Source organism: Bombina bombina, chromosome 4 (genome assembly GCF_027579735.1).
Source record: "Bombina bombina isolate aBomBom1 chromosome 4, aBomBom1.pri, whole genome shotgun sequence".
NCBI lineage: Eukaryota > Metazoa > Chordata > Amphibia > Anura > Bombinatoridae > Bombina > Bombina bombina.
In genome coordinates this window covers 537,961,342-537,988,977 of record NC_069502.1, presented here as the reverse complement: position 1 = coordinate 537,988,977, position 27,636 = coordinate 537,961,342, and the positions used below count along the sequence as shown (strand labels likewise).

The 27,636-nt window shown below is 38.3% G+C and overlaps 1 protein-coding gene across 1 annotated transcript in view; it reads right to left on the bottom strand.

Moving 5' to 3' along the window:
- LOC128657631 (uncharacterized) overlaps positions 1–27,636 on the bottom strand; it is a 524,168-nt gene that overhangs the window by 191,211 nt on the left and 305,321 nt on the right. The window contains exons 63-68 of the mRNA XM_053712016.1: positions 27,486–27,560; positions 23,895–24,065; positions 20,608–20,760; positions 14,577–14,681; positions 10,473–10,639; positions 9,067–9,253 (exon numbers count right to left, since the gene is read on the bottom strand). Coding sequence (XP_053567991.1) covers positions 9,067–9,253; positions 10,473–10,639; positions 14,577–14,681; positions 20,608–20,760; positions 23,895–24,065; positions 27,486–27,560 — 858 coding nt within the window. The remainder of the gene's footprint in view (positions 1–9,066; positions 9,254–10,472; positions 10,640–14,576; positions 14,682–20,607; positions 20,761–23,894; positions 24,066–27,485; positions 27,561–27,636) is intronic.

Here is a 27,636-nt window from a genome sequence, read left to right as displayed (position 1 = left end):
AAGTAGTGACTAATGACTCTAAAAGCTATGTATATCTAAAAGGGCAGCAAACTCACAACATTTATCAGAAATTATACACTGAATTGCAAAAACATAATTTATGCTTACCTGATAAATTTATTTATTTCCGGATATGGTGAGTCCACGGAATCATTAATTACAAGTGGGAATATCACTCCTGGCCAGCAGGAGGCAGCAAAGCGCACCACAGCAAAGCTGCTATATATGTCACTTCCCTTACCCATAACCCCCAGTCATTCAGCCGAAAGGGAAATGGAAAAAGAAGATAACACAAAGGTGTAGAAGTGCCTGAGGTTTAAGAAAAAATAACTGTCTTAAATAAAGGGTGGGCCATGGACTCACCATATCCGGAAATAAATACATTTTTCAGGTAAGCATAAATTATGTTTTCTTTCCTAAGATATGGTGAGTCCATGGAATCATCAATTACTAGTGGGAACCAATACCCAAGCTAGAGGACACAGATGATTAGGGAGGGACAAGACAGATAACCTAAACAGAAGGCACCACTGCATGAAAAACCTTTATACCCCCAAAAGAGGCCTCAACCGAGACAAAGAAACACATTTGTAAAATTTGGGAAAGAAAAACCAAGAGACAGACTTGCAAATCTATTCCACAGAAGCTTCATTTTAAAAGCCCAAAAAGAAGAGACAGCCCTCGAATGATGAGCCATAACTCTCTCAGGAGACTGCTTTTCAGACTGCAGGGCTGCAAACAAACTATTTCCCAACCAGAAAAAAGAGAAGTAGCATTAGTTTTCTAATACAGAGAAAACAAACAAAAACAGAAGCTGACACAACATCCAAATTGTGCACACACGTATCTCAAAAAATAAGAATGAGGACACAGAGAGGGTACAACAATTCCCAAACAACATTTCCACTTAGGATAAAAAACCACCTTATCCGAAAAGATAAAACAAATCACACTGCAAAGCCCAGAGTACCTGAACTCTCCGAGCAGAATATATAATAAAAAAGAAAATTCCAAGAAAAAGAGTTAAAATCTTATGGAATGCTAAGGCTCAAACTGAACCTGCTGCAAAAAGCTTAAAACAAAGGTAAAGCTCCAAGAAAGCAACAGACTTCATCAGGCCTGATACTAACTAGGATCTGACAAAAGTATACACGTCTAGCACATCCGCCAGACACTTGTGTAAAAAAAGATAACGTAGAAAACTGCCCTTCAGAAAACTGACTGACAAACCATCCTCCAGACTGACCTGGGGAAGGGCAAAACCCCCTAGGAATCCTGACCCTACTTCCAAGAGAAGTCCATGGATTCACACCAATCAGGGAATGTACACTATACCTTATGGTAAAAGAAACTAGTAACAGACATGCAAGCCTGAATTTATGGTCTCAATGACCGATTCAGAAAAACCACGCTTAGACATAACTAAGCAGTCAATCTCCCAGCAGAAAGCTTTCAGAGAAAAAGAAGTTGTATGAAAGAAAAGACACTGAACTAGAAGGTCCTTCCACAGGATCAAACACCAAGGTGGAAAATATACATCTCCGCTAGGTCTGAAACTAGATCCTGCAAGACTATGCAGGAACTTATAATAATACTGATGCTCACTTCCATTTGATACGAGCAAAGACCCATGGAGGAGAGCCATCAGACTGAAAACCCAAAGAACTGCCAGGGAATTTAGCAGAGCAGCCTGCTAATCTCTGACCTTAAACATAACCTGGAAACTTGGCGTACTGATATCTCCAACTCCAGCACCCCCCATGTTAACCTGAGTTAACCTGGAGAACACCGCCGGGAAAACCCACTCCCGGGATGAAAAAACGAACAGCTCAAGAAGTCCGCTCCCGGTATACACTGAAATGTGAATAGTGGATAAACTAGAATGTGAGCATCCTCCCACTGAACAATCCACGCCAATCATAGCAAAGGAACTTCAGGGTCCTCCCAGGTGGTTAATATAAACCACTGAGAAGAAATAGCAACTATAACCTAAAAAAACGGATAGAACAACTGAGGCCAAGCCATCAGAGCATTGTAAAGATGGTGATGTGGAGAGTAAGCTCCTCCCAAGTCCATAGTCACCAACCCAACAGGCTAGCGACCATGACTATAACTCAGAAAGGACTCCGGAAGAATGCGCCCCAAGACAAATGCTCCTGAGAACCCCAAAAGACTCTGGAGAATCCGGGTAACGATCCTGCTACCTCTCGCAAGCAAAGTAAGCACTCTACCACTAATTCCCCTCTCTGAATCACAGGGAGGAATCTCATGTCGGCAGATCTAGATCTATCCTCTAAGGCAGAGCCACAAAATCCTTGGTCCACTATCTGAACATGTATAACCACACTCTCAGATGGATCAGACAAAGGGATGATGTCCAAAGAAGCAATCATCAGACCATTACCTCCATACATTGATTCACTGAAAAGTGGAACAGAAAAAGTGCCAAAAAAGGCAAAAAGAATCCTCTATTTCCTGACCTTTGACAAAAATATTTCCAGAGCTAGGGAAACTTAATCTGTTCCCTAAGAAAACTACCTCTGTAGTTGGAACAAGGGAATTCATTTTCAGATTCACTTCCATTGGAGGAATGAAGATAGACAAGAACTCGGAATGAAAGATTGCTTGTTGAAAAGATGGCACCTGAACCATTAAGATGTCCAGGAATGGCACCATAGCAATTCCCTGAAACCTGATCACTGCCAATACAGCCCCTTGAAAACCATGGCAAGGCCAAAAGAAAAGTGTTTGACAGAAAGGATAAACTCAGGAACTGAAAAATACATGTCTTTTTATAATAACAACTAGTATTTATATAGCGCCCTTCTCCCAGTGGGACTCAAAGCGCTTTTCCAGCGCTTGCTCTCGGAATTAACCAAATCGGCAGTTGAATAGTAATAGTTGTTACTATTACCCAATTTAATAGTACTCATTTTATCAACCTTGGAAGGACGAAGGACTGAGCTGGCCCTGCCGGGATCTGAACCTGTGACCTTGGATCCTTTAAACAGGCTTTTTTGTAGTCAGGACAATTACCAAATGAGCTACCTCACCAACCAGAACTATAGTCACTAGTTCAAGAAGAAAAATGGAGCCACTGGTTCCATTTAAAGAACGATACCCCAAAACAGGCTGTTGACACTTTAGGTCTACTATAGGGCAAAAAAGGGTAATCACAAACCAGAATGATAACATCCTAGGCCTTGTTTGCTTACAGGAACTGGAACTAACCCCAAAAGCATTACAAAAATGCCTCACAGCTATCTGGCCTGCAGATAAAATTGAGAGATGGAACCTGCCTCAGACAGGAAAGAAAAGACTAGTATGTAGTAACCCTGAAGTACTATGTCCACAGACTATCTGGAACACCTCGTATCCATGTTTGAAAACAAACAGAAAGAATCAACCCCCCACGTGGACCAATCCCGGATTGGGGGCAAACTCCTTATATCAGAACTATTCCTGTCAGCTCAGGACCAAACAAGGTCTTACCCTTGAATGGATGTACCAGAAAACTGGAAAAAATCCACTGTCTAAAACGCCCCGCGGCGTAGTATAATGAAGCCAGATATCTTGGCTCCCAGCCGAATTTGCTTGGTAACATCAGAAATAAAGAATAGGCTAGCTAGAGAGCCTTAATTCTGTACTGGATTTGCTCCAAAGGAGTCTCTACCAAATTGAAATTAGAAAAGACAGTGCACAAAAATGCTGCACCTGACACAGTGGCAATACAAAAATACAAACTTCCATGTAAGTCACCAGCTTAGTCCATTGATCCTGAAAGAACAAATATCCTCTCTAGGAAACAAAGATTCCTTAAGCTAGAGTAGAAATGCCCTACCACTAAAGGCACCATGCTCCCTGATAACTAATGAAGACAGCGACAGGAAAAATCCTTTAAAGACAGGAGACGGGAAAAAAGGAATCCCTGACTTCTCCCATTCCAGTGAAAAAACTCCTAGCACGGTCTAGAACAGGAAAAAAAATTTGCACAGAAGAATCCTAGTAATTATAAAGTTCACTAGATTCTTACACTCGACAACGACATACGTATCGAAGTCACCTCAAATTAGCCAAAACCTCTTACCATACACAAAGGTGTTCAAGCTTTAAATCTGAAGGATACTTAAATATCCTCTTGCGCTTTCCCAGAAGGAAAAGAAAAATGCAAATATTTTTGCAGATATTGAAAATACCTGAGCTGCAAATCAGCAGGCAAATACACTCCTCCAAGAGAATAAGAGGAACCGCAGGGCACTACATGTAACACCATATAGGCTTGGGACGTTAAGGAGAAAACTATGGAATAGTCCAAGCATCATCCTGGGAGACATAAGGCTCAAAGGGCATCAACTTAACTAACTAAAACAGATAGCCTATTATAAATGCCAATCTATTTATATCCCTGTCAAAAAAAAGGAAAAACTACAAATTCTTAAAAGTATCTGCATATTTTAAGAACACCACTGTCTCTTTAAATAGAGTTCCAGCAAAAACAAGCGGCTTCATACCTTAAAAACAAATAAATGAATAAATAAAGCACTGGTTTAATTTACTGTGCTATAACATATACCCTCTTATCCCAACATAAGAAAATTTTAAGTACATGGCTGTTAACACACAAGCAGCAGCCGCAACGGAACTAGACAGGAGCTCCTTGTTGAATTAATAAACGAACACGGCCGACGCCGCACTGAGAAAGAAGAAGGAGGAGCTGACTAGGCTGAAAGAAGCTGCATCATTAACTAAAGCACGCGCTTCCCAGCTGCACAGGAAAACAAACAGAGACACAACACAAGCAAGGGAGCGCTTGCAATAAACACCCTTGCGATCAAAGTGCAGTAGTTAAAAAACACTACAGAACTGCGCCTCAGAGAAAAACAAACGACACCAATCCCTACCTATAAGACCATAGGATATGAAGGGATGAAACGTAAACGGTGTCTTCTCTACCAGATATAACCGGAAATCCAGACTCAGATAAAATTTAAAAAAAACACAAGGATAAACTACAGTATAATCCTAATAAACCAGAGCCAGAAAAAAATAAAAATTAACCCCTTCCTATCTATAAAGGGATAAAAAAACTCCCATAAAAGTGCCTGCAAACTGCCTTAAACCCCCACTGAGGATTCTGTGCCCATTAAAAAATTGCAGAGAGTCCTTCTAATTTTCCATGACTCTGAAGTGCCAGCCTCCTAACCCCAGAAGAAAAAAAGGCACTTACCTGCACATTCAGCTGTCCGGCAGAAAGACAGCTCACCCAGCATGAGAGGAAGTCATTCCTCTCAGAGACCTGTAGAAACAAGAAAAGACAGAGGCCTAGATTTGGAGTTTGGCGGTAGCCGTGAAAACCAGCGTTAGAGGCTCCTAACGCTGGTTTTAGGCTACCTCCGGTATTTGGAGTCAGTCAAAAAAGGGTCTAACGCTCACTTTTCAGCCGCGACTTTTCCATACCGCAGATCCCCTTACGTAAATTGCGTATCCTATCTTTTCAATGGGATCTTTCTAACTCCGGTATTTAGAGTCGTGTCTGAAGTGAGCGTTAGAATTCTAACGACAAAACTCCAGCCGCAGAAAAAAGTCAGTAGTTAAGAGCTTTTTGGGCTAACGCCGGTTCATAAAGCTCTTAACTACTGTACTCTAAAGTACACTAACACCCATAAACTACCTATGTACCCCTAAACCGAGGTCCCCCCACATCGCCGCCACTCGATTAAATTTATATTATATTTATTAAACCCTAACCTGCCCCCCACAACGTCGCCGCCAGCTACCTACAATAATTAACCCCTAATCTGCCGACCGCAAATCGCCGCCACCTACATTATAGCTATGTACCCTATTGCCAATCAGCCAATCAGATTGAGCTCGCATTCTATTGGCTGTTCCGATCAGCCAATAGAATGCGAGCTCAATCTGATTGGCTGATTGGATCAGCCAATAGGATTGATCTTGATTCTGATTGGCTGATTCCATCAGCCAATCAGAATATTCCTACCTCAATTCCGATTGGCTGATAGAATCCTATCAGCCAATCGGAATTCGAGGGACGCCATCTTGGATGACGTCCCTTAAAGGAACCGTCATTCTTCAGTTGGACGTCGCCGGATGAAGATGGGTCCGCGGTGGAGGTCTTCAGGATGGAGCCGGTCCTCATCGGATGAAGATAGAAGATGCCGCTTGGAAGATGATGGTTGCCGGTCCGGATCTACTCTTCTTCACGGATAGGATGAAGACTTTGGAGCCTCTTCTGGACCTCTTCAGCCACCGGATGATGGATCGCCAGCCCCTGCTTGGGTTGGATGAAGATTTTGGAGCCAGGACGGATCGGTGATACCTGGTGAGGTGAAGACAAGGTAGGATGATCTTCAGGGGCTTAGTGTTAGGTTTATTTAAGGGGGGTTTGGGTTAGATTAGGGGTATGTGGGTGGTGGGTTGTAATGTTGGGGGGGGGGTATTGTATGTTTTTTTTACAGGCAAAAGAGCTGAACTTCTTGGGGCATGCCCCGCAAAGGGCCCTGTTCAGGGCTGGTAAGGTAAAAGAGCTTTGAACTTTAGTAATTTAGAATAGGGTAGGGCATTTTTTATTTTGGGGGTCTTTGTTATTTTATTAGGGGGCTTAGAGTAGGTGTAATTAGTTTAAAATTGTAATATTTTTCTTATGTTTGTAAATATTTTTTTATTTTTTGTAACTTAGTTCTTTTTTATTTTTTGTACTTTAGTTAGTTTATTTCATTGTAGTTATTTGTACATATTGTATTTAATTAATTTATTGATGGTGTAGTGTTAGGTTTAATTGTAGGTAATTGTAGGTATTTTATTTAATTAATTTAACGATAGTATAGTGTTAGGTTTAATTGTAACTTAGGTTAAGATTTATTTTACAGGTAATTTTGTAATTATTTTAACTAGGTAACTATTAAATAGTTCTTAACTATTTAATAGCTATTGTACCTGGTTAAAATAATTACAAAGTTGCCTGTAAAATAAATATTAATCCTAAAATAGCTACAATGTAATTATAATTTATATTGTAGCTATATTAGGATTTATTTTACAGGTAAGTATTTAGCTTTAAATAGGAATAATTTATTTAATAAGAGTTAATTAATTTCGTTAGATTAAAATTATATTTAATTTAGGGGGGTGTTAGTGTTAGGGTTAGACTTAGCTTTAGGGGTTAATACATTTATTAGAATAGCGGTGAGCTCCGGTCGGCAGATAAGGGGTTAATAATTGAATTTAGGTGTCGGCGATGTTAGGGAGGGCAGATTAGGGGTTAATACTATTTATTATAGGGTTAGTGAGGCGGATTAGGGGTTAATAACTTTATTATAGTAGCGGTGCGGTCCGCTCGGCAGATTAGGGGTTAATAAGTGTAGGCAGGTGGAGGCGACGTTGTGGGGGGCAGATTAGGGGTTAATAAATATAATATAGGGGTCGGCGGTGTTAGGGGCAGCAGATTGGGGTACATAAGGATAATGTAAGTAGCGACGGTTTTCTGAGCGGGAGATTAGGGGTTAAAAATAATATGCAGGGGTCAGCGATAGCGGGGGCGGCAGATTAGGGGTTAATAAGTGTAAGGTTAGGGGTGTTTAGACTCGGGGTACATGTTAGGGTGTTAGGTGCAGACGTAGGAAGTGTTTCCCCATAGCAAACAATGGGGCTGCGTTAGGAGCTGAACGCTGCTTTTTTGCAGGTGTTAGGTTTTTTTTCCAGCTCAAACAGCCCCATTGTATTCTATGGGGGAATCGTGCACGAGCACGTTTTTCAGGCTGGCCGGGTCCGTAAGCAACTCTGGTATCAAGAGTTGCAGTTGCGTTAAAAATGCTCTACGCTCCTTTTTTGGAGCCTAACGCTGACATTATATGGACTCTCAATACCAGAGTTATTTTAAAGGTGCGGCCAGAAAAAAGCCGGCGTTAGCTACGCGGGTCGTTACCGACAAAACTCTAAATCTAGCCGAGAGTAAATCTACTCTGGCTATCTATACAATGGCAGCAACTTGTTAGGAAAACAAAGTGAGAGTCCACATCACAAGTTCCTAACTGCTTTAAAGCTACCACTGCCCTACTAAAGAGACTAACGTGGAGTACAGCTACACTCAGACTTGAGAGGAAAGTCAGAGAAAACCTACTCTAGCATTTCAAAATAATAAAATCTTGATTGAAGTTCAATTTTCCTTAGACACTAAAAAACTTCACCTCCTCCATGAACAGAGGCAAAGAGAATGACTGGGTGTTATGGGTAAGGGAAGTGACATATATAGCAGCTTTGCTGTGGTGCTCTTCGCCTCCTCCTGCAGTGATATTCCTACTAGTAATGGATGATTCCGTGGACTCACCATATCTTAGGAAAGAAAGAAATGTTTTCAAATAATTTACCAATGTTATTTTATTAGTGAAATGTATTAGGTGAAGTTCAGGGATAACACTCTTGAAAAGCCTTGTAGAATTCATGCTCCTAGTCTCTAGTGTCTTTTTAGGAAGAAAACCAAAAAAAAAAAAACTTGAGCTCTGAGCTAACCAATCACTGTGTATAATGTTGCAGGTTCAGGTAAATGTCAGACTTAAGTATGATGGAGACATTCCAGTATCTCTGGAGGGAAAGCAACTAGAACAATTATCCAAGGTATTTCACAGTAAAATAAGTTAGAATATGGCAAAAACATTAAAATTATATTTATAAAAAGTGATTATTGTAACCTGTAAAAATATGCAATCAAGATTCTATTCATACTTTAGTATAATCATAATAAATCAATATGCTACAATTGTCTCATCATTTTTCTAGTTTTCATATGTCTTTGGATTATCACTACATGTTTTTTTGTTTAGGAAATTTGAATTAAATGTTTAATTTGTATGCATTATTTTATACTCATGCGCACACACATATATATATATATATAAATCCTTATGCTATTACACTCTTATATATGGTCTCTATCTAGTGAGCAATTTACTCTTTCTTGTTTCCTTTTCCATTTTGAAATGTTGTGTCTAAATAAACGATTATCTGTTTATCTGTTTAATCATAAAGTATAATTACAAAAGAACTTACAGTGAGCAAAATAGCTGTTGGTTTTCCTTCCACGGCAGAAATCTGTATAGCAGACTTTAAACTGTTGGTAAATTTATTTATTCCAGTTGTGTCCAAAGAATGCAAAGGTACATCAGCAACATAGAGAGCAAGTTTCACCAGGGTTGAAAGGTGAGAGCCCACGCACCCCACCAGTAAGACATTACCCCTGTTATGGAAAATATAACAAATAGACATATAATTAAACATTGTTTATGAGTAAACATTTTATCTACAAGATTAAAGCGAGAGTGAAGTAAGAGTTGAACTTTCATAATTAGTATAGAGCATGGCATTTTAAAACAACTTTCCAATTTATCTAATTTGCTTTGTTCTCTTGGTATCTGTTGTTACGTAGGTAACAGCATACCTAGGTAGGTCCAAAACATATTAATAGAAATCATCTTTCACAAAGTGCAAAACCGTTCAGATATTTGGCAGAGAGTTTGATGAAGACTCATCCTATGGGCTATGTTTTTTATTCCGTAAAGAAGACAATATAGAGTTTGATTTTGAGGAAAATATACTTAATGTTGGTTTAAAACACTCTCAATAATTTAGTTACTTGTGGCTTTATACCTAGGTAGGCTCAGTGATTAATGATTGGTGGCTGCACTAATATGCCTCTTGTCATTGGCTCACACAATGTGTTTATCTAGCTCCCAGTAGTGCATTGCTGCACCTGAGCCTAATCTTTAATAAAGGATACCAAGAGAATAAAGCAAATATGATAATAGAAGGGACATGGAAAGTTGTTTATAACTACATACTGATACTTGGAAGTTTGATTTTGTCTTTACCGCCCCTTTAATGTTACAATTAATCATATCAGTGTTATAACAGCTTTAAAAAGCAACCACATTTGCTTAAAAAAAAAAAAATCCTTCAGGGAATCAGGCGACACTTCTGCAGTATAATTAACTTGTCTATGAAGACTCTTATTTCCTCATCTTAAAGGGATACTAAACCCAATTTTTGTATTTAATAATTCAGATAGAGCATGCAATTTTAAGCAACTTTCTAATTTACTCCTATTATCAAATTTTCTTTGTTCTCTTGCTATTTATCTTTAAAAAGCAGTAATGTAAAGCTTAGGACCCGGCCCATTATAGGTTTAGAACCCTGGATAGCACTTGCTTATTGGTGGCTATATTCAGCAAACCAATAAGCGAACATAACCCAGGTTCTGAACCAAAAATAGGCTGGCTCCTAAGCTTTACATTCCTGCTTTTTAAATAAAGATAGCAAGAGAACGAAGAACAATTGTTAATAGGAGTAAATTATAAAGTTGCTTAAAATTGCATGCTCTATCTGATTCATTAAAGAAAAAAAAACAATATAGGACTTTCTTCCATTTTGAGATGATAAATATATTATTTACAACCCACCCATTCTCACTGGAGAGAACTCTATGTATACGTATTATTTTTATCACAATGTTCTCAGAGATTTCAATTTGTAGCTTTTGGTGTCCAAGCTCTTCGTTGTAATGTTGTACAATGGTTTGAAGGTAATTTCTTACATCATCCAACTTGTTAATAGACTGCAGCAAGGCCTGGAACAAAATGCAAAATGTATAATGGGACAAATGAATACACAGCACACACAGTTAAATTAATACTTTGCACTTTGAAGAGTAAACACATACGCCTAGATTACGAGTTTTGTCGGTAATGCTGTGCGGTGCTAACGAGCAGTTTTCCCTCACCGCTCACCTACAGACAACACTGGTATTACGGGTTTTTACAAACCCGGCGTTAGCCGAAAAAAAAGTGAGCGTAGAGCAAAAGTTAACTCCACATCTCACCTCAATACCAGCACTACTTATGGTAGCGGTGAGCTGGCAAAACGTGCTTGTGCACGATTTCCCCATAGGAATCAATGGGGGAGAGCCGGCTGAAAAAAAAAAACCTAACACCTGCAAAAAAGCAGCGTAAAGCTCCTAACGCAGCCCATTGATTCCTATGGGGAAATACTTTTTATGTCTACACCTAACACACCTAAACACTTATTAACCCCTAATCTGCCGCCCCCGACATCGCCGCAACCTACACTATAATATTAACCCCTAATCTGCCGCTCCGGACACCACCGCCACCTACATTTTACTTATGAACCCCTAATCTGCCGCCCCCAACATCGCTGACACCTACATTATATTTATTAACCCCTAATCTGCTGTCCTCAATGTCGCCGCAACCTACCTACACTTATTAACCCCTAATCTGCCGCCCCCAACGTCGCCGCCACTATATTAAAGTTATTAACCCCTAAATCTAACTCTAACCCTAACACCCCCCTAACTTAAATATAATTTAAATAAATCTAAATAAAATAACTACAATTCACTAAATTATTCCTATTTAAAACGAAATACCTATAAAATAAACCCTAGGCTAGCTACAATATAACTAATAGTTACATTGTAGCTATTTTAGGATTTATTTTTATTTTACAGGCAACGTTGTATTTATTTTAACTAGGTAGAATAGTTATTAAATAGTTATTAACTATTTAATAGCTACCTAGTTAAAATAAATTCAAATTTACCTGTAAAATAAATCCTAACCTAAGTTACAATTACACCTAACACTACACTATAATTAAATTAATTACCTAAACTAAATACAATTAAATACAAATTAAAAAAATTTATCTAAAGTACGAAAACCCCCCCACTAAATTACATAAAATAATAAAATAATTACAAGTTTTTTAAACTAATTACACCTAATCTAATCCACATAATAAAATAAAAAAGCCCCCCAAAATAATAAAAAGCCCTACCCTATACTAAATTACAAATAGCCCTTAAAAGGGCCTTTTGCGGGGCATTGCCCCAAAGTAATCAGCTCTTTTACCTGTAAAAAAAAAGTACAATACCCCCCCAACATTAAAACCCACCGCCCACACACCCAACCCTACTCTAAAACCCACCCAATACCCTCTTAATAAAACCTAACACTAACCCCTTGAAGATCATCCTACCTTGAGAAGTCTTCACCCAGCCGGGCCGAAGTCCTCAACGAAGCCGGGCGAAGTGGTCCTCCAGACGGGCAGAAGTCTTCATCCAAGCCGACCAGAAGAGGTCCTCCAGATGGGCAGAAGTCTTCATCCAGGCGGCATCTTCTATCTTCATCCATCCGGTGCGGAGCGGTTCCATCTTCAAGACATCCGACGCGGAGCATCCTCTTCAAACGAAGTCCAACTGAAGAATGAAGGTTCCTTTAAATTACGTCATCCAAGATGGTGTCCCTTGAATTCCGATTGGCTGATAGAATCAGCCAATCGGAATTAGGGTAGAAAAAATCCTATTGGCTGATGCAATCAGCCAATAGGATTGAAGTTCAATCCTATTGGCTGATCCAATCAGCCAATAGGATTGAGCTGGCATTCTATTGGCTGATTGCATCAGCCAATAGGATTTTTTCTACCCTAATTCCGATTGGCTGATAGAATTCTATCAGCCAATTGGAATTCAAGGGACGCCATCTTGGATGACGTCATTTAAAAGGAACCTTCATTCTTCAGTTGGACTTCGTTTGAAGAGTATGCTCCGCGTCGGATGTCTTGAAGATGGAGACGCTCCGCGGCGGATGGATGAAGATAGAAGATGCCGCCTGGATGAAGACTTCTGCCTGTCTGGAGGACCTCTTCTGGCCGGCTTGGATGAAGACTTCTGCCCGTCTGGAGGACCACTTCGCCCGGCTTCGTTGAGGACTTCGGCCCGGCTGAGTGAAGATTTCTCAAGGTAGGGTGATCTTCAAGGGGTTAGTGTTGGGTTTTATTAAGGGGGTATTGGGTGGGTTTTAGAGTAGGGTTGGGTATGTGGGTGGTGGGTTTTAATGTTGGGGGGGTATTGTACTTTTTTTTTTACAGGTAAAAGAGCTGATTACTTTGGGGCAATGCCCCGCAAAAGGCCCTTTTAAGGGCTATTCGTAATTTAGTATAGGGTAGGGCTTTTTATTATTTTGGGGGGCTTTTTTATTTTACTAGGGGGATTAGATTAGGATCAATTAGTTTAATGAACTTGTAATTATTTTATTATTTTCTGTAATTTAGTGGGGGGGGGTTTCCGTATTTTAGATAATTTTTTAAAATTGTATTTAATTGTATTTAGTTTAGGTAATTAATTTAATTATAGTGTAGTGTTAGGTGTAATTGTAACGTAGGTTAGGATTTATTGTACAGGTAAATTTGAATTTATTTTAACTAGGTAGCTATTAAATAGTTAATAACTATTTAATAACTATTGTACCTAGTTAAAATAAATACAAAGTTGCCTGTAAAATAAAAATAAATCCTAAGCTAGCTACAATGTAACCATTAGTTATATTGTAGCTAGCTTATGGTTTATTTTATAGATAAGTATTTAGTTTTAAATAGGAATAATTTAGTTAATTGTAGTAATTTTATTTAGATTTATTTAAATTATATTTAAGTTAGGGGGTGTTAGGGTTAGATTTAGATTTAGGGGTTAATACATTTAATATAGTTGCGGCGACGTTGGGGGAAGGCAGATTAGGGGTTAATAAATGTAGGTAGGTGTCGGCGATGTTGGGGACGGCAGATTAGGGGATAATAAAATGTAACCAGTGTTTGTGATGCGGGAGTGCGGCGGTTTAGGGGTTAATATATTTTTTATAGTGGCAGCAATGTCCAGTTCGACAGATTAAGGGTTAAAAACATTTTTTTTTAGTGTTTGCGATGTTGGGGGGGGGCCTCGGTTTAGGGGTTAATATGTAGTTTATGGGTGTTAGTGTACTTTTTAGCACTTTAGTTAAGAGTTTTATGGGCTAACGCCGTAGTATAAAACTCTTAACTACTGACTTTTAAATGTGGTATCAGTCTTGACAGGAGAGGCTGTACCGCTCACTTTTTGGAAGACTTGTAATACCGGCGCTATGCAAGTCCCATCGAAAATATAGGATACGCAATTAACGTAAGTGGATTTGCAGTATTTTCAAGTCTGACCAAAAAAGTGAGCGGTGAGCCTGTCATTTCAAGACTCGTAATACCAGCGGGCGTTAAAAAGCAGCGTTGGGACCTCTCAACGCTGCTTTTTAAGGCTAACCCAAGACTCGTAATCTAGGTGATAGTTTTTGCTTGAAAATAACTAAGGTACAAAAAAAGTCCTTATTTACTAATGAGCAATGCAACATATCTAATAGGTATGTGGCATTCAGCTCATTTAGGAGCCTTATTTATTAGAGTAAAAGTGCAACACACAAATATATGTATAAACTTTTACTCTAGTAAATATGCTGAAGAAAGGAGGCGAATGCTGCAGGCCACGGCCATTTTCCGTATTCGCTTCACTAATGAACGCACAGCGCCAAAACTGTGCACATCCCTGATATTAATAAAACACAGTGGTAGTTAAATCTAGTTTTTTATTTTTACAGCAGTTTTCAAAGCAAATATTTTGCTATGTTTAAAATATATTTTTTAAAATACGTTAACAAACCTGAGTGTACTATTAGGATTATTACCTTTACAACTTTGTTGCCTGTATTGGCTTGATGCGCAAATTTCATTTCCATAGGAATAGTTGTGAACCATTTTTGTTCAGATGGAATTAGAATATCTGGAAAATACTAGATATGAAAATGTAAATGTTTACACAAAGGATAAAGTGTAATAATACTTCCTTGAGGAAGTTTCTATCTGTCTGTTTAGCTATCTCTTTATACAAAAGATATATATGTTTAACATCAATAACTATATTGTTTTAGTGATGACATTCCAATGCAAAAAGTGCATGAAATTGCCTGCTCAATAAACGTATAAGTTAAGTTGCATTTGACAGCTGCAAGCCTTGCAGTTCCGGAGCAGGATATAGCTGGTGAGGTAATCAGGAGCAACAGTCATACGACTCCACCAATCACCTGCTGTTTTTTGCTTTACTGCAAGGCTTGCAATTTGTTAGCAGCACACAGCTAGTGAGCCAATCAGAAGTGACCCAAATCTACCAATAACCTGCTGTTTTTTGCTTCACTGCAAGGCCTGCAATTCCTTAGCAGCACACAGCTAGTGAGCCAATCAGAAGTGACCCAAATCTAGCAATCGCCTGCTGTTTCTTCCATGTAATTGGCAAGAGTCCATGAGCTAGTGACGTATAGGATATACAATTTTACCAGGAGGGGCAAAATTTCCCAAACCTCAAAATGCCTATAAATACACCCCTCACCACACCCACAATTCAGTTTTACAAACTTTGCCTCCTATGGAGGTGGTGAAGTAAGTTTGTGCTTGATTTTTACGATTTCTTCTGTGATATGCGCTTCTAAGCATTCTGAAGCCCAATTCCTCTCAGAGTTTGTCAGAGGGATGTGAAGTGCATTTGCATTTTTTTTCCCATTCCTAAAACTGCTATATATGGAAATAAGACATTTCTGTTTAAATGTTATTTTTTCTTTTACATTTTACAAGATGTCTCAATCTAATCCTGTCTCAGAAGCTGCTGTAGGAACCATGCTGCATGAACACAGTTCTACCAAAGCTAAGTGTATCTGTTGTAAGATAGTGGAGATTATATCTCCAGCTGTAGTGTGTAACAGTTGTCATGATAAGCTTTTGCATGCAGAAAAGGTTTCTATTAGTGCTAGTACAGTATCTGTTGTTCCTTAAACATCTAAAGTACATGATATCCCTGTTGATATGAAAAATTATATTGCTGATGCGATACAGAAGGCTATGGCTGCTATACTGCCTTCAAATAAACGTAAAAGGTCTTTTAAAACTTTTCATAATAATGATGAATTTTGTAATGACCGGCAACATACTGATATATCCTCCTCTGATGAGGTTCTCTCTAACTCAGAAGATCCTACTTCAGACATTGACACTGATAAATCATCTTATTTTTTTAAGATTGAGTATATTTGTTCTTTATTAAAAGATGTGTTGATAACTTTGGATGTTGAGGAGTCTGGTCCCCTTGATAATAAATTCAGTAAACGTTTAAATTCTGTCTATAAACCTCCTGTGACTACTCCTGAGGTTTTTCCTGTTCCTGATGCTCTTTCTAATGTGATTGCTAAGGAATGGTCTAAGCCTGGTACTTCTTTTGTTCCTTCTTCAAGGTTTAAAAGGTTGTATCCTTTGCCAGTGGCTAAATTAGAGTTTTGGGAAAAAGTCCATAAGGTTGATGGGGCCATTTCTACTCTTGCTAAATGTACTTCTTTTAAGGATCCTTTAAATAGGAAAATTGAATCTTATCTAAGGGAAGCTTATCTGCATTCTGGCTATATTCTCAAACCTGCCATTTCAATGGCTGATGTTGCGGCTGCATCAACTTTTTGGTTGGATAGCTTAGCACAATGGGAAAAATACTCTGATTTCAATAGCATTGTTCGTTTGCTTCAACATGCTAATCATTTTATCTGTGATGCTATTTTTTATATCATCAAGATTAATGTTAAATCTATGTCTTTGGCTATTTTAGCTAGAAGAGCTTTATGACTCAAATCATGGAATGCTGACATGGTAACTAAATCTAGGTTACTATCTCTATCTTTCCAGGGTAATAATTTGTTTGGTTCCCTATTATTTCCACTATTACTGGGGGGAAGGGAGTTTTTTTGCCTCAAGATAAAAAGTCTAAGGGCAAATCTATAGCTTTTAATCGGTTTCGTTCCTTTCGTCAGAATAGAGAGCAGAAAACCACTCCTTCCCCTAAGGACTCTGGCTCCAATTGGAAGCCATCCTCGAGTTGGAATAAATCCAAACCTTATAAGAAACCAAAGCCAGCCCCCAAGACTGCATGAAGGTGCGGCCCTCAATTCAGTTCTGCTGGTGGGGGGCAGATTGAAATTATTTCAAGACGTTTGGGCAGGTTCCGTTCAGAATCATTGGATTCAGAATATCATCTCTCAGGAGTATCGAATAGGTTTCAGAATAAGACCTCCCGTGAGAAGAATTTTTCTCTCTCACGTTCCAACAAATCCTGTGAAACCTCAGGCTTTTCTGAAGAGTGTTTCAGATCTGGAGCTTTCAGGAGTGATTGTACCAGTTCCAATTCGTGAACCAGGTCTGGGTTTTTATTCAAATCTATTCATTGTCCCGAAGAAGGAAAATTCTTTCAGACCCGTTCTGGATCTGAAGTTTTTGAATCAATTTGTAAGGGTCCAAACTTTCAAGATGGTGACTATAAGGACTATTATGCCTTTTGTTTAGCAAGGTCATTACATGCCCTCAATAGACTTACAGGATGCGTATCTTCACATTCCGATTTCTCCAGACCACTATCGGTTTCTGAGATTCTCTTTTCTAGATAAGCATTACCAATTTGTTGCTCTTCCAATTGGCCTCGCAACAGCTCCAAGAATCTTTTCGAAGGTTCTCGGTGCCCTTCTATCTGTAATCAGAGAGCAGGGTATTGCGACGTTTCCTTATTTGGACGATATCTTGGTACTTGCTCAATCTTTTCATTTAGCAGAATCTCACACAAATCAACTTATGTTGTTCCTTCAAAGACATGTTTGGAGGATCAATTTACCAAAGAGTTCCTTGATTCCTCAGACAAGGGTCACCTTTTTAGCTTTCCAGATAGATTCAGTGTCAATGACTCTGTCTCTAACAGACAAGAGACAAATACAATTGGTTTCTGCCTGTCAAAACCTTCAGTCTCAATCATTCCCTTCAGTGGCTATGTGCATGTAAGTTTTAGGTCTCATGACTGCAGCATCAGAAGCGATCCCCTTTGCTCATTTTCATATGAGACCTCTGCTGCTTTGCATGCTGAATCAATGGTGCAGGGATTATACTCGGATATCACAGTTGATATACTTAAATCCCAACATTCAACTCTCTCTATCCTGGTGATTGGACCATCATCGGATTCTTCAAGGGGCCTCTTTTGTTCGTCCTTCCTGGACTGTGATTTTAACAGATGCAAGTCTCACAGTTTGGGGAGCTATCTGAGGGTCTCTGACAGCACAAGGAGTTTGGAATCTCAAGAGGCGAAGTTAGCAATCAATATTTTAGAACTCCGTGTTATTTTCAGGGCTCTTCAGGCTTGGCCTCTATTAAAGAGATAATCATTCATTTGTTTTTAGACAGACAATATCACAACCGTGGCATATGTCAATCATCAAGGGGGGGACTCGCAGTCCTTTAGCGATGAAAGAAGTATCTCAGATACTTTCTTGGGCGGAATCCAACTCCTGTCTAATTTCTGCGATATATATCCCAGGTGTAGACAATTGGGAAGTGGATTATCTCAGTCATCAGTCTTTACATCCAGGGGAGTGGTCTCTCCATCCGGATGTATTCTGTCAGATTGTACAGATGTGGGGTCTCCCCGAAATAGATCTGATGGCTTCTCATCTAAACAAGAAGCTTCCCAGGTACCTTTCCAGGTCCAGGGATCCTCAGGCGGAGATGGTGGATGCGTTAGCAGTTCCTTGGTTTTACCAACCTGCTTACATTTTTCACCTCTAGTTCTTCTTTCAAGGGTGATCTCCAAGATCATATTGGAACAATCGCATGTGTTTCTGATAGCACCAGCATGGCCTCACAGGTTTTGGTATGCGGATCTTGTCCGGATGTCCAGTTGCCAACCTTGGTCACTTCCTTTAAGGCCAGACCTTCTGTCTCAAGGGCCGTTTTTCCATCAGGATCTCAAATCGCTAAATTTGAAGATATGGAAATGGAACGCTTAGTACTTAGTCATAGAGGTTTCTCTGACTCAGTGATTAATACTATGCTACAGGCTCGTAAGTATGTTTCAAGGAAGTTTTATTATCGGGTTTGGAAAACCTATATTTCATGGTGTTTTTCTCATAAATTCTCTTGGCATTCTTTTAGGATTCCTAGAATTTTACAGTTTCTTCAGGATGGGTCAGATAAAGGTTTGTCTGCAAGTACCTTGAAGGGACAAATCTCTGCTCTTTCTGTTTTATTTCATAGAAAGATTGCTAAACTTCCTGATAACTGTTTTGTTCAGGCTTTGGTTCGTATTAAGCCTGTTAAATCAATCTCTCCTACTTGGAGTCTTAATTTGGTTTTGAAGGATTTGCAGGCTCCTTCTTTTGAGCCTATGCATTCTTTGGACATTAAACTACTTTCTTGGAAAGTGTTGTTTCTTTTGGCTATCTCTTCAGCTAGAAGAGTTTCCGAATTGTCTGCTCTCTCTTGTGATTTTCCATCAGGATAAGGCTGTTTTGCGGACTTCATTTAAATTTCTTCCTAAGGTTGTGAATTCTAACAACATTAGTAGGGAAATTGTTGTTCCTTCCTTGTGTCCCAATCCTAAGAATACTCTTGAAAGATCGTTACATTCTTTGGATGTTGTAAGAGCTTTGAAATATTATGTCGAAGCTACTAAAGATTTCAGGAAGACTTCTAGTCTATTTGTTGTTTTTTCTGGTCCTATGAAAGGTCAGAAAGCTTCTGCCATTTCTTTGGCATCTTGGTTAAAGCTTTTGATTCACAAGGCTTATCTAGAGGCAGGACAGCCTCTGCCTCAGAGAATTACAGCTCATTCTACTAGATCAGTCGCCACTTCTTGGGCTTTTAAGAATGAATCTTCGGTTGATCAGATTTGCAAAGCAGCAACTTAGTCTTCTTTGGATACATTTACAAAATGTTACCATTTTGATGTATTTGCTTCCTCTGAAGCAGTCTTTGGTAGAAAAGTTCTTCAGGCAGCTATCTCAGTTTGATTCTTCAGCTTATGATTTAAGTTTTTTTCTTGAAATTTATGTGAAATTTATGAGAAAGACTTATTTTTTGTGGATTTAATTTTTTCAGCGGAATTAGCTGTTTTTATTTTATCCCTCCCTTTCTAGTGACTCTTCTGTGGTCTCCCACATCTTGGGTATTTCTATCCCATACGTCACTAGCTCATGCACTCTTGCCAATTACATGAAAGAAAACGTAATTTATGTAAGAACTTACCTGATAAATTCATTTCATATTGGCAAAAGTCCATGAGACCCACCCTTTTTATGGTGTTTATGATTTTTTGTATAAAGCACAATTATTTTCAGTTCCTTTTTTTTATGCTTTTTACACCTTTTTCTATCACCACACTACTTGGCTATTCGTTAAACTGAATTGTGGGTGTGGTGAGGGGTGTATTTATAGGCATTTTGAGGTTTGGAAAACTTTGCCCCACCTGGTAGGATTGTATATCCCATACGTCACTAGCTCATGGACTCTTGCCAATATGAAAGAAATTAATTTATCAGGTAAGTTCTTACATAAATTATGTTTTTTTGCTTCACTGCAAGGCTTGCAATTCCTTAGCAGGGCACAGCTAGTGAGCCAAATCAGAAATGACCCAAATCTACCAATCACTGGCTGTTTTCTTGTTTGGTTGCAAGGCTTGCAGCTCCCAAGTAGGACTTTATCTCTGTGTTTAGCCCCTTTGTGGGACTTAAACATATAGTTATATAGGGTCAGTAATGAAAAACTAACACGCTCTAATTAATTACAGCATATAAATTTTGAATTAGATGTCGCTTTAATTAACAAGATACATTTAAATCATCATTACACGGTTACGTAAATCATTACCTCTTGTATTGTATTTTTTAATTCTGAATTGAACCAGTTGATGTCAGTTTGACGACACAACCTATCTTGAATAACACGATGCATTTCATGTTGCCAGAACTCTACAACAGTGCCACGGTCTTCACGGTCTTCGTTAGACAGCTTACGTAGAGACTTCAAAAGAAACACAGATGTTAAGGGCTTCTCAGGTAATTTCAAAAATCATTTGAGCTAGTTTTACTGTTCTTCATCAAGCTTTATCAGCTAATCCTAAATTAATTGCACATTACACAAAACATAAGTATTTCCAGTTAAAAAAATAAATAATATATATATAATAGATAAGAGGCGGCACTCAGACTCAGGGACACACTCCCCTTCCTCAGACCTGTGTCCCCGAAATGTCACTTTGTTATATTAAAGTACACTTTGGAAAGACCAGTGAGTGCCGCCTCTTATCTATTATATTCAACCGTTGGCACCCTGGCGTTTGCTGTTGTGGTGAGAGTGCTCTTTTTTTAATTATATATATATATATATATATATATATATATATATTAAATCAGTGTTCATTTGAGGATGTTGAATAGTCTCAGATGATACTTAATACAGTAATTTTACATGGTCAGTATCAATTAAAGTGTAACACTTTTCCAAAATGGAGACAAAAAAAGGCATTTAAACCCAGATGTTTTCTTACATGAAATTTAATTTGTTCTCTTTATTGAAAGGCAGGTAAGTAGACTCAGGAGCAGTACAGTTTTTGCAATACTGTACTGCTTTGAACAATGTTATACAGGGAGTGCAGAATTATTAGGCAAGTTGTATTTTTGAGGATTAATTTTATTATTGAACAACAACCATGTTCTCAATGAACCCAAAAAAACTCATTAATATCAAAGCTGAATAGTTTTGGAAGTAGTTTTTAGTTTGGTTTTAGTTATAGCTATTTTAAGGGGATATCTGTGTGTGCAGGTGACTATTACTGTGCATAATTATTAGGCAACTTAACAAAAAACAAATATATACCCATTTCAATTATTTATTTTTACCAGTGAAACCAATATAACATCTCAACATTCACAAATATACATTTCTGACATTCAAAAACAAAACAAAAACAAATCAGTGACCAATATAGCCACCTTTCTTTGCAAGGACACTCAAAAGCCTGCCATCCATGGATTCTGTCAGTGTTTTGATCTGTTCACCATCAACATTGCGTGCAGCAGCAACCACAGCCTCCCAGACACTGTTCAGAGAGGTGTACTGTTTTCCCTCCTTGTAAATCTCACATTTGATGATGGACCACAGGTTCTCAATGGGGTTCAGATCAGGTGAACAAGGAGGCCATGTCATTAGATTTTCTTCTTTTATACCCTTTCTTGCCAGCCACGCTATGGAGTACTTGGACGCGTGTGATGGAGCATTGTCCTGCATGAAAATCATGTTTTTCTTGAAGGATGCAGACTTCTTCCTGTACCACTGCTTGAAGAAACTGGCAGTAGAACTGGGAGTTGAGCTTGACTCCATCCTCAACCCGAAAAGGCCCCACAAGCTCATCTTTGATGATACCAGCCCAAACCAGTACTCCACCTCCACCTTGCTGGCGTCTGAGACGGACTGGAGCTCTCTGCCATTTACCAATCCAGCCACGGGCCCATCCATCTGGCCCATCAAGACTCACTCTCATTTCATCAGTCCATAAAACCTTAGAAAAATCCTTAGAAAAATCAGTCTTGAGATATTTCTTGGCCCAGTCTTGACGTTTCAGCTTGTGTGTCTTGTTCAGTGGTGGTCGTCTTTCAGCCTTTCTTACCTTGGCCATGTCTCTGAGTATTGCACACCTTGTGCTTTTGGGCACTCCAGTGATGTTGCAGCTCTGAAATATGGCCAAACTGGTGGCAAGTGGCATCTTGGCAGCTGCACGCTTGACTTTTCTCAGTTCATGGGCAGTTATTTTGCGCCTTGGTTTTTCCACACGCTTCTTGCGACCCTGTTGACTATTTTGAATGAAACGCTTGATTGTTCGATGATCACGCTTCAGAAGCTTTGCAATTTTAAGAGTGCTGCATCCCTCTGCAAGATATCTCACTATTTTTGACTTTTCTGAGCCTGTCAAGTCCTTCTTTTGACCCATTTTGCCAAAGGAAAGGAAGTTGCCTAATAATTATGCACACCTGATATAGGGTGTTGATGTCATTAGACCACACCCCTTCTCATTACAGAGATGCACATCACCTAATATGCTTAATTGGTAGTAGGCTTTCAAGCCTATACAGCTTGGAGTAAGACAACATGCATAAAGAGGATGATGTGGTCAAAATACTCATTTGCCTAATAATTCTGCACTCCCTGTACAGTTGCAAGAGCACTAGATGGCAGCAGTGCTTTCACAAACCACTGGCATACAGTGCTCTAGTACAGTGATTTGCAACCTTTTTTTTGCCGTGGCACACTTTTTTACATTAAAAAATCCTGTGGCACACCACCATCCCAAAATTTTACAAAATCACACATTGTAGCCTAATACAGGATATATATACAGTATATATATATATATATACATACACTGTACTGTGCTGTCATGCCATGCCTTCTACAAACTATACATGATATATTGACATTCATTCACAAACAGTCATAATGATTGTCTGTGAATGAATGTCAATGTCATGGTTGTAAATGATGCCTGATGAGCCTGTCACATACCTACCAATATTTCAAAATTTGAAAGAGGGACACCCCCGCACTGTTGTCAGTTTGCCGCGGCACACCTGAGGATCTCTCACGGCACACTGGTTGAAAAACACTGCTCTAGACACATGCCTGCTGACTATTTTATTATTATTATACTTTATTTATGAAGCGACAACATATTCTGCAGCGCTGTCCATAGGTACAATTAATTTAAATAAAACAATGATATAAAACTTGTAAGATAAATACCTAGCTATGCTCTTCAACAAAGAATACAATAAGAACAAAGCACATTGAAGTAACTGGAAACCTTTTTTTCTTTTTTAAATTGTATTCACTCGCTATCTGATTCACAAAAGAAAAATGTGTTTCAAGTCCCTTTAAGGACATTTTTTACTCAGTTTAACAAATGTAATATCTTAGCAGGAATCCTGGCTTTAGGAAAGCAAAGGGCTAGACTGTTATCTTATGTGTTCTCAAACATTGGCAATAAATAAAAAAATAAACTGATTGCTTGATCCTGTTAAGATTGTTTTCAATTGAATAAAATGCATCTTTTTGTCAAACACATATTGTGCTTAATAAAACACTGCTGTGCATATCCCTACCTGGAATGTCTTGTTAATCTCTCTTAAAGAGAATTGATAATGTTCTCTTCCTGGTGTTGAAGATGGCACTAATGCACCCTTAATGGCATCTAAAACCTTGTAGGAGGCTCTGACAATAGACAAATTCAGCTCTTCCTGTAAGGGGAAGCCTTCCTTGTCCCCCATGTTTGCCTGTAATTACAATAATAAATACATTGTTAATACATTTCATTATTTAAAACAGGATTTTTTAATCAGGTGATTTATGCAACTTCCTAGAAGAGACATCATTGTCATTGAACACAACTATGTTGAACTTGAAAATGATTAATTAGTGTTACAGGAGTCAGGTATATCTTTAAACAGTATCTAGTTAGGTTTAGGATGTGTGCAATAAACAAACAAATATCACTTATGTGGACAACAAAGATATGTAGAAGACCATTTACAAGAGCTTACGGTAGACCCCACGCCACCTAAAGCCCTGGATAAGAATTTATTGTAGAAAGGAATTAAGACCTTACGGTAGACCCCACGCCACCTAAAGCCCTGGATAAGAATTTATTGTAGAAAGGAATTAAGACCTTACGGTAGACCCCACGCCACCTAAAGCCCTGGATAAGAATTTATTGTAGAAAGGAATTAAGACCTTACGGTAGACCCCACGCCACCTAAAGCCCTGGATAAGAATTTATTGTAGAAAGGAATTAAGACCTTACGGTAGACCCCACGCCACCTAAAGCCCTGGATAAGAATTTATTGTAGAAAGGAATTAAGACCTTACGGTAGACCCAACGCCACCTAAAGCCCTGGATAAGAATTTATTGTAGAAAGGAATTAAGACCTTACGGTAGACCCCACGCCACCTAAAGCCCTGGATAAGAATTTATTGTAGAAAGGAATTAAGACCTTACGGTAGACCCAACGCCACCTAAAGCCCTGGATAAGAATTTATTGTAGAAAGGAATTAAGACCTTACGGTAGACCCAACGCCACCTAAAGCCCTGGATAAGAATTTATTGTAGAAAGGAATTAAGACCTTACGGTAGACCCCACGCCACCTAAAGCCCTGGATAAGAATTTATTGTAGAAAGGAATTAAGACCTTACGGTAGACCCAACGCCACCTAAAGCCCTGGATAAGAATTTATTGTAGAAAGGAATTAAGACCTTACGGTAGACCCAACGCCACCTAAAGCCCTGGATAAGAATTTATTGTAGAAAGGAATTAAGACCTTACGGTAGACCCCACGCCACCTAAAGCCCTGGATAAGAATTTATTGTAGAAAGGAATTAAGACCTTACGGTAGACCCAACGCCACCTAAAGCCCTTGATAAGAATCTATTGTAGAAAGGAATTTGTAACAGAACAAGAAGCAGCTAAAAACAAATTCAACTTAAAAAAATAATTAATAAATAATAAAAAATAATAGACGTGCAGATTCCCAGGTTTTTGTGTGTTGCACTATCACATGAATAAATATGGATCTTAAAAGAGCGGAATGATGCTGCCTGCGGCTATATTCAGCATTGGTTCATATATGAAAATCTGCACGTCTAAAAAATAAATAAATAAACAATAATTCATAGCCCACCTAATAGTAAAACAATTGGCTGGTAAACTAAATTAATGAAAACCTCCAGAATCACCATGACTTGTTAGTTATAGTGCAACAATTTATACAAGAACTATATGAATAGGAAAGTGAAAATTAAATTTGCATTTATCAGATAAAGCATATGATTTTAAGTCACTTTTAAAATGTACTTCTATTCTCAAATTTACTTTGTTCTATTTGTATCCTTTGTTGAAAAATAATATGTACATTGTACACTGCTGGGAGCTAGCTGGAGATTGGTGGCTACACATTTGTCTCTTGTCATTGGCTCACCAGATATTTTCAGCTAGACCCCAGTAGTGCATTGCTGGCTGCTCTGGAGCCGACTTTAACTATGTGTTTATTCTCTTTGCATAGGTTAAACACACAGTTCTATACAAGCAATCGTGCAATAGTAAAATGCTTTAACATATTAGAGTATATTCTTTAGCACTTTCATACCCTTTAGATATTTTAAAACTGATAAATGACTAGCAACTATAATTTATATTAAAATTATATTCCAATGAAGAAATACAGTGCTTTTTTGTTTAGAGTATTTTATTTAAAAATAATTCCCTTCATTAACTATTTAACTTCTGTAACACATCCGGAAATAAGAAGCCTGCTTCTTATTTGGTTACCAGCTGTATCCTCTGGAGTTGAACAGTTCCACAACTTCAACTATATATTTAACTCAAGTTAATAAGCACCTATCGACCTGGGGGGGGGGGGGGGTTGACAATTGCTGCTCTTATGTGATTGGCTGTGTGAGCGCAGTTGGTGGGGCTGCAAAAATGTTTGCTTACGCAATAATAACTGCAGGCTGCCTCCCTCTCTGTGAGTGTGGGAGGTCAGGTTCCCTTCTTGGAAACCTTTTCTGATTTCTACACATTTCTGTTCTGAAGATTATGAAATATAAATAGACAAAAATAGTAACAGAATCTTTTTAGCTACTTTTAAGATCTCAGAATGGGAAATTAAGGGACATTAAAGTCCTGAAAAAGATCTGCATGTAAAATAAATGTTTAAAATCATTTAAAATTTATCATCCTAGTAAAAAGAGAATTATTTTGCAGTCCTGGGACACACCCTTTGAGAATCCTCCTTGTGTTATTGATTTTGTTGTGACCAGTTAGGGACATATATTATAATTCCAATATAAAGCACAGCACCTCCTATGTAGTGGACACTGCAATTAGAATAATGCCAACACATACATCATGCAATACTTCCAGCAGCACAGTGATTGGTTTATATGTTCATGAGCTTTTTTAATATCTGTCCCTTATATAATACTTCCAGCCACACTTGTGTAGTAAAAAAGACCTTTATTTTCAAAACATTAGGCTCATGGAAAAAGCAACATTTGGGCAATAAGCCCTTAATTATGCATGATTAAGGGCTTGTTGCCCAAAACGTTGCCTTTGTATGACCCTGATGTTTTGAAAATACAGTTTCTTTTACTACACACGTGATGTAGGATGTATTTTATAAGGGACAGATACTAAACAAGCTCATGAACATATGTCACTGTGTAGCATGTAATAGTGTGAGGGTCCATACTGTCTAAAGGAGAGAAAACACTATAATTTTCAGAGTTAAAGGAAGGTAAAAAACAAATTTGTTATTTTATAATTCAGATAGAGCATTCAATCTGATGAGCCAATGACAAGAGGCATATATGAGCAGCCACCAATCAACAGCTAGCTCCCAGTAGTACATTCCTGCTTCTAAGCCTACTTAGCTATGCTTTTCAACAACAGATACCATGAGAAAAATGCAAATTAGATAATATTAGAAAGTTGTTTAAAATTGCATGCTCTATATGAATCATGAAAATTTAATTTTGACTTTACTGTCCCTTCAAATAAAAGTAAAAACAATAAAAAAAACATAAATAAGGAATGTGCATTACAATTTTTTTAATCATACATAACTAAACATTTTATGGGGCATTGCATTTTAGGCAACATTTTAATTATTAAAAGAGAATAATTTTAATTCCTACTTACTTCCAGTACAGAGAAAATGACTTGTTGAAGTTGGGATCCCTCTAAATCCGGCAAATGAAAAATGGCGAAATGGCGCTGAAGAAACAGACGTCAGTTAATAAGGTACATATGTATGCAAGACACTGCTTTTTAACATTTACTGTAAGTAGGT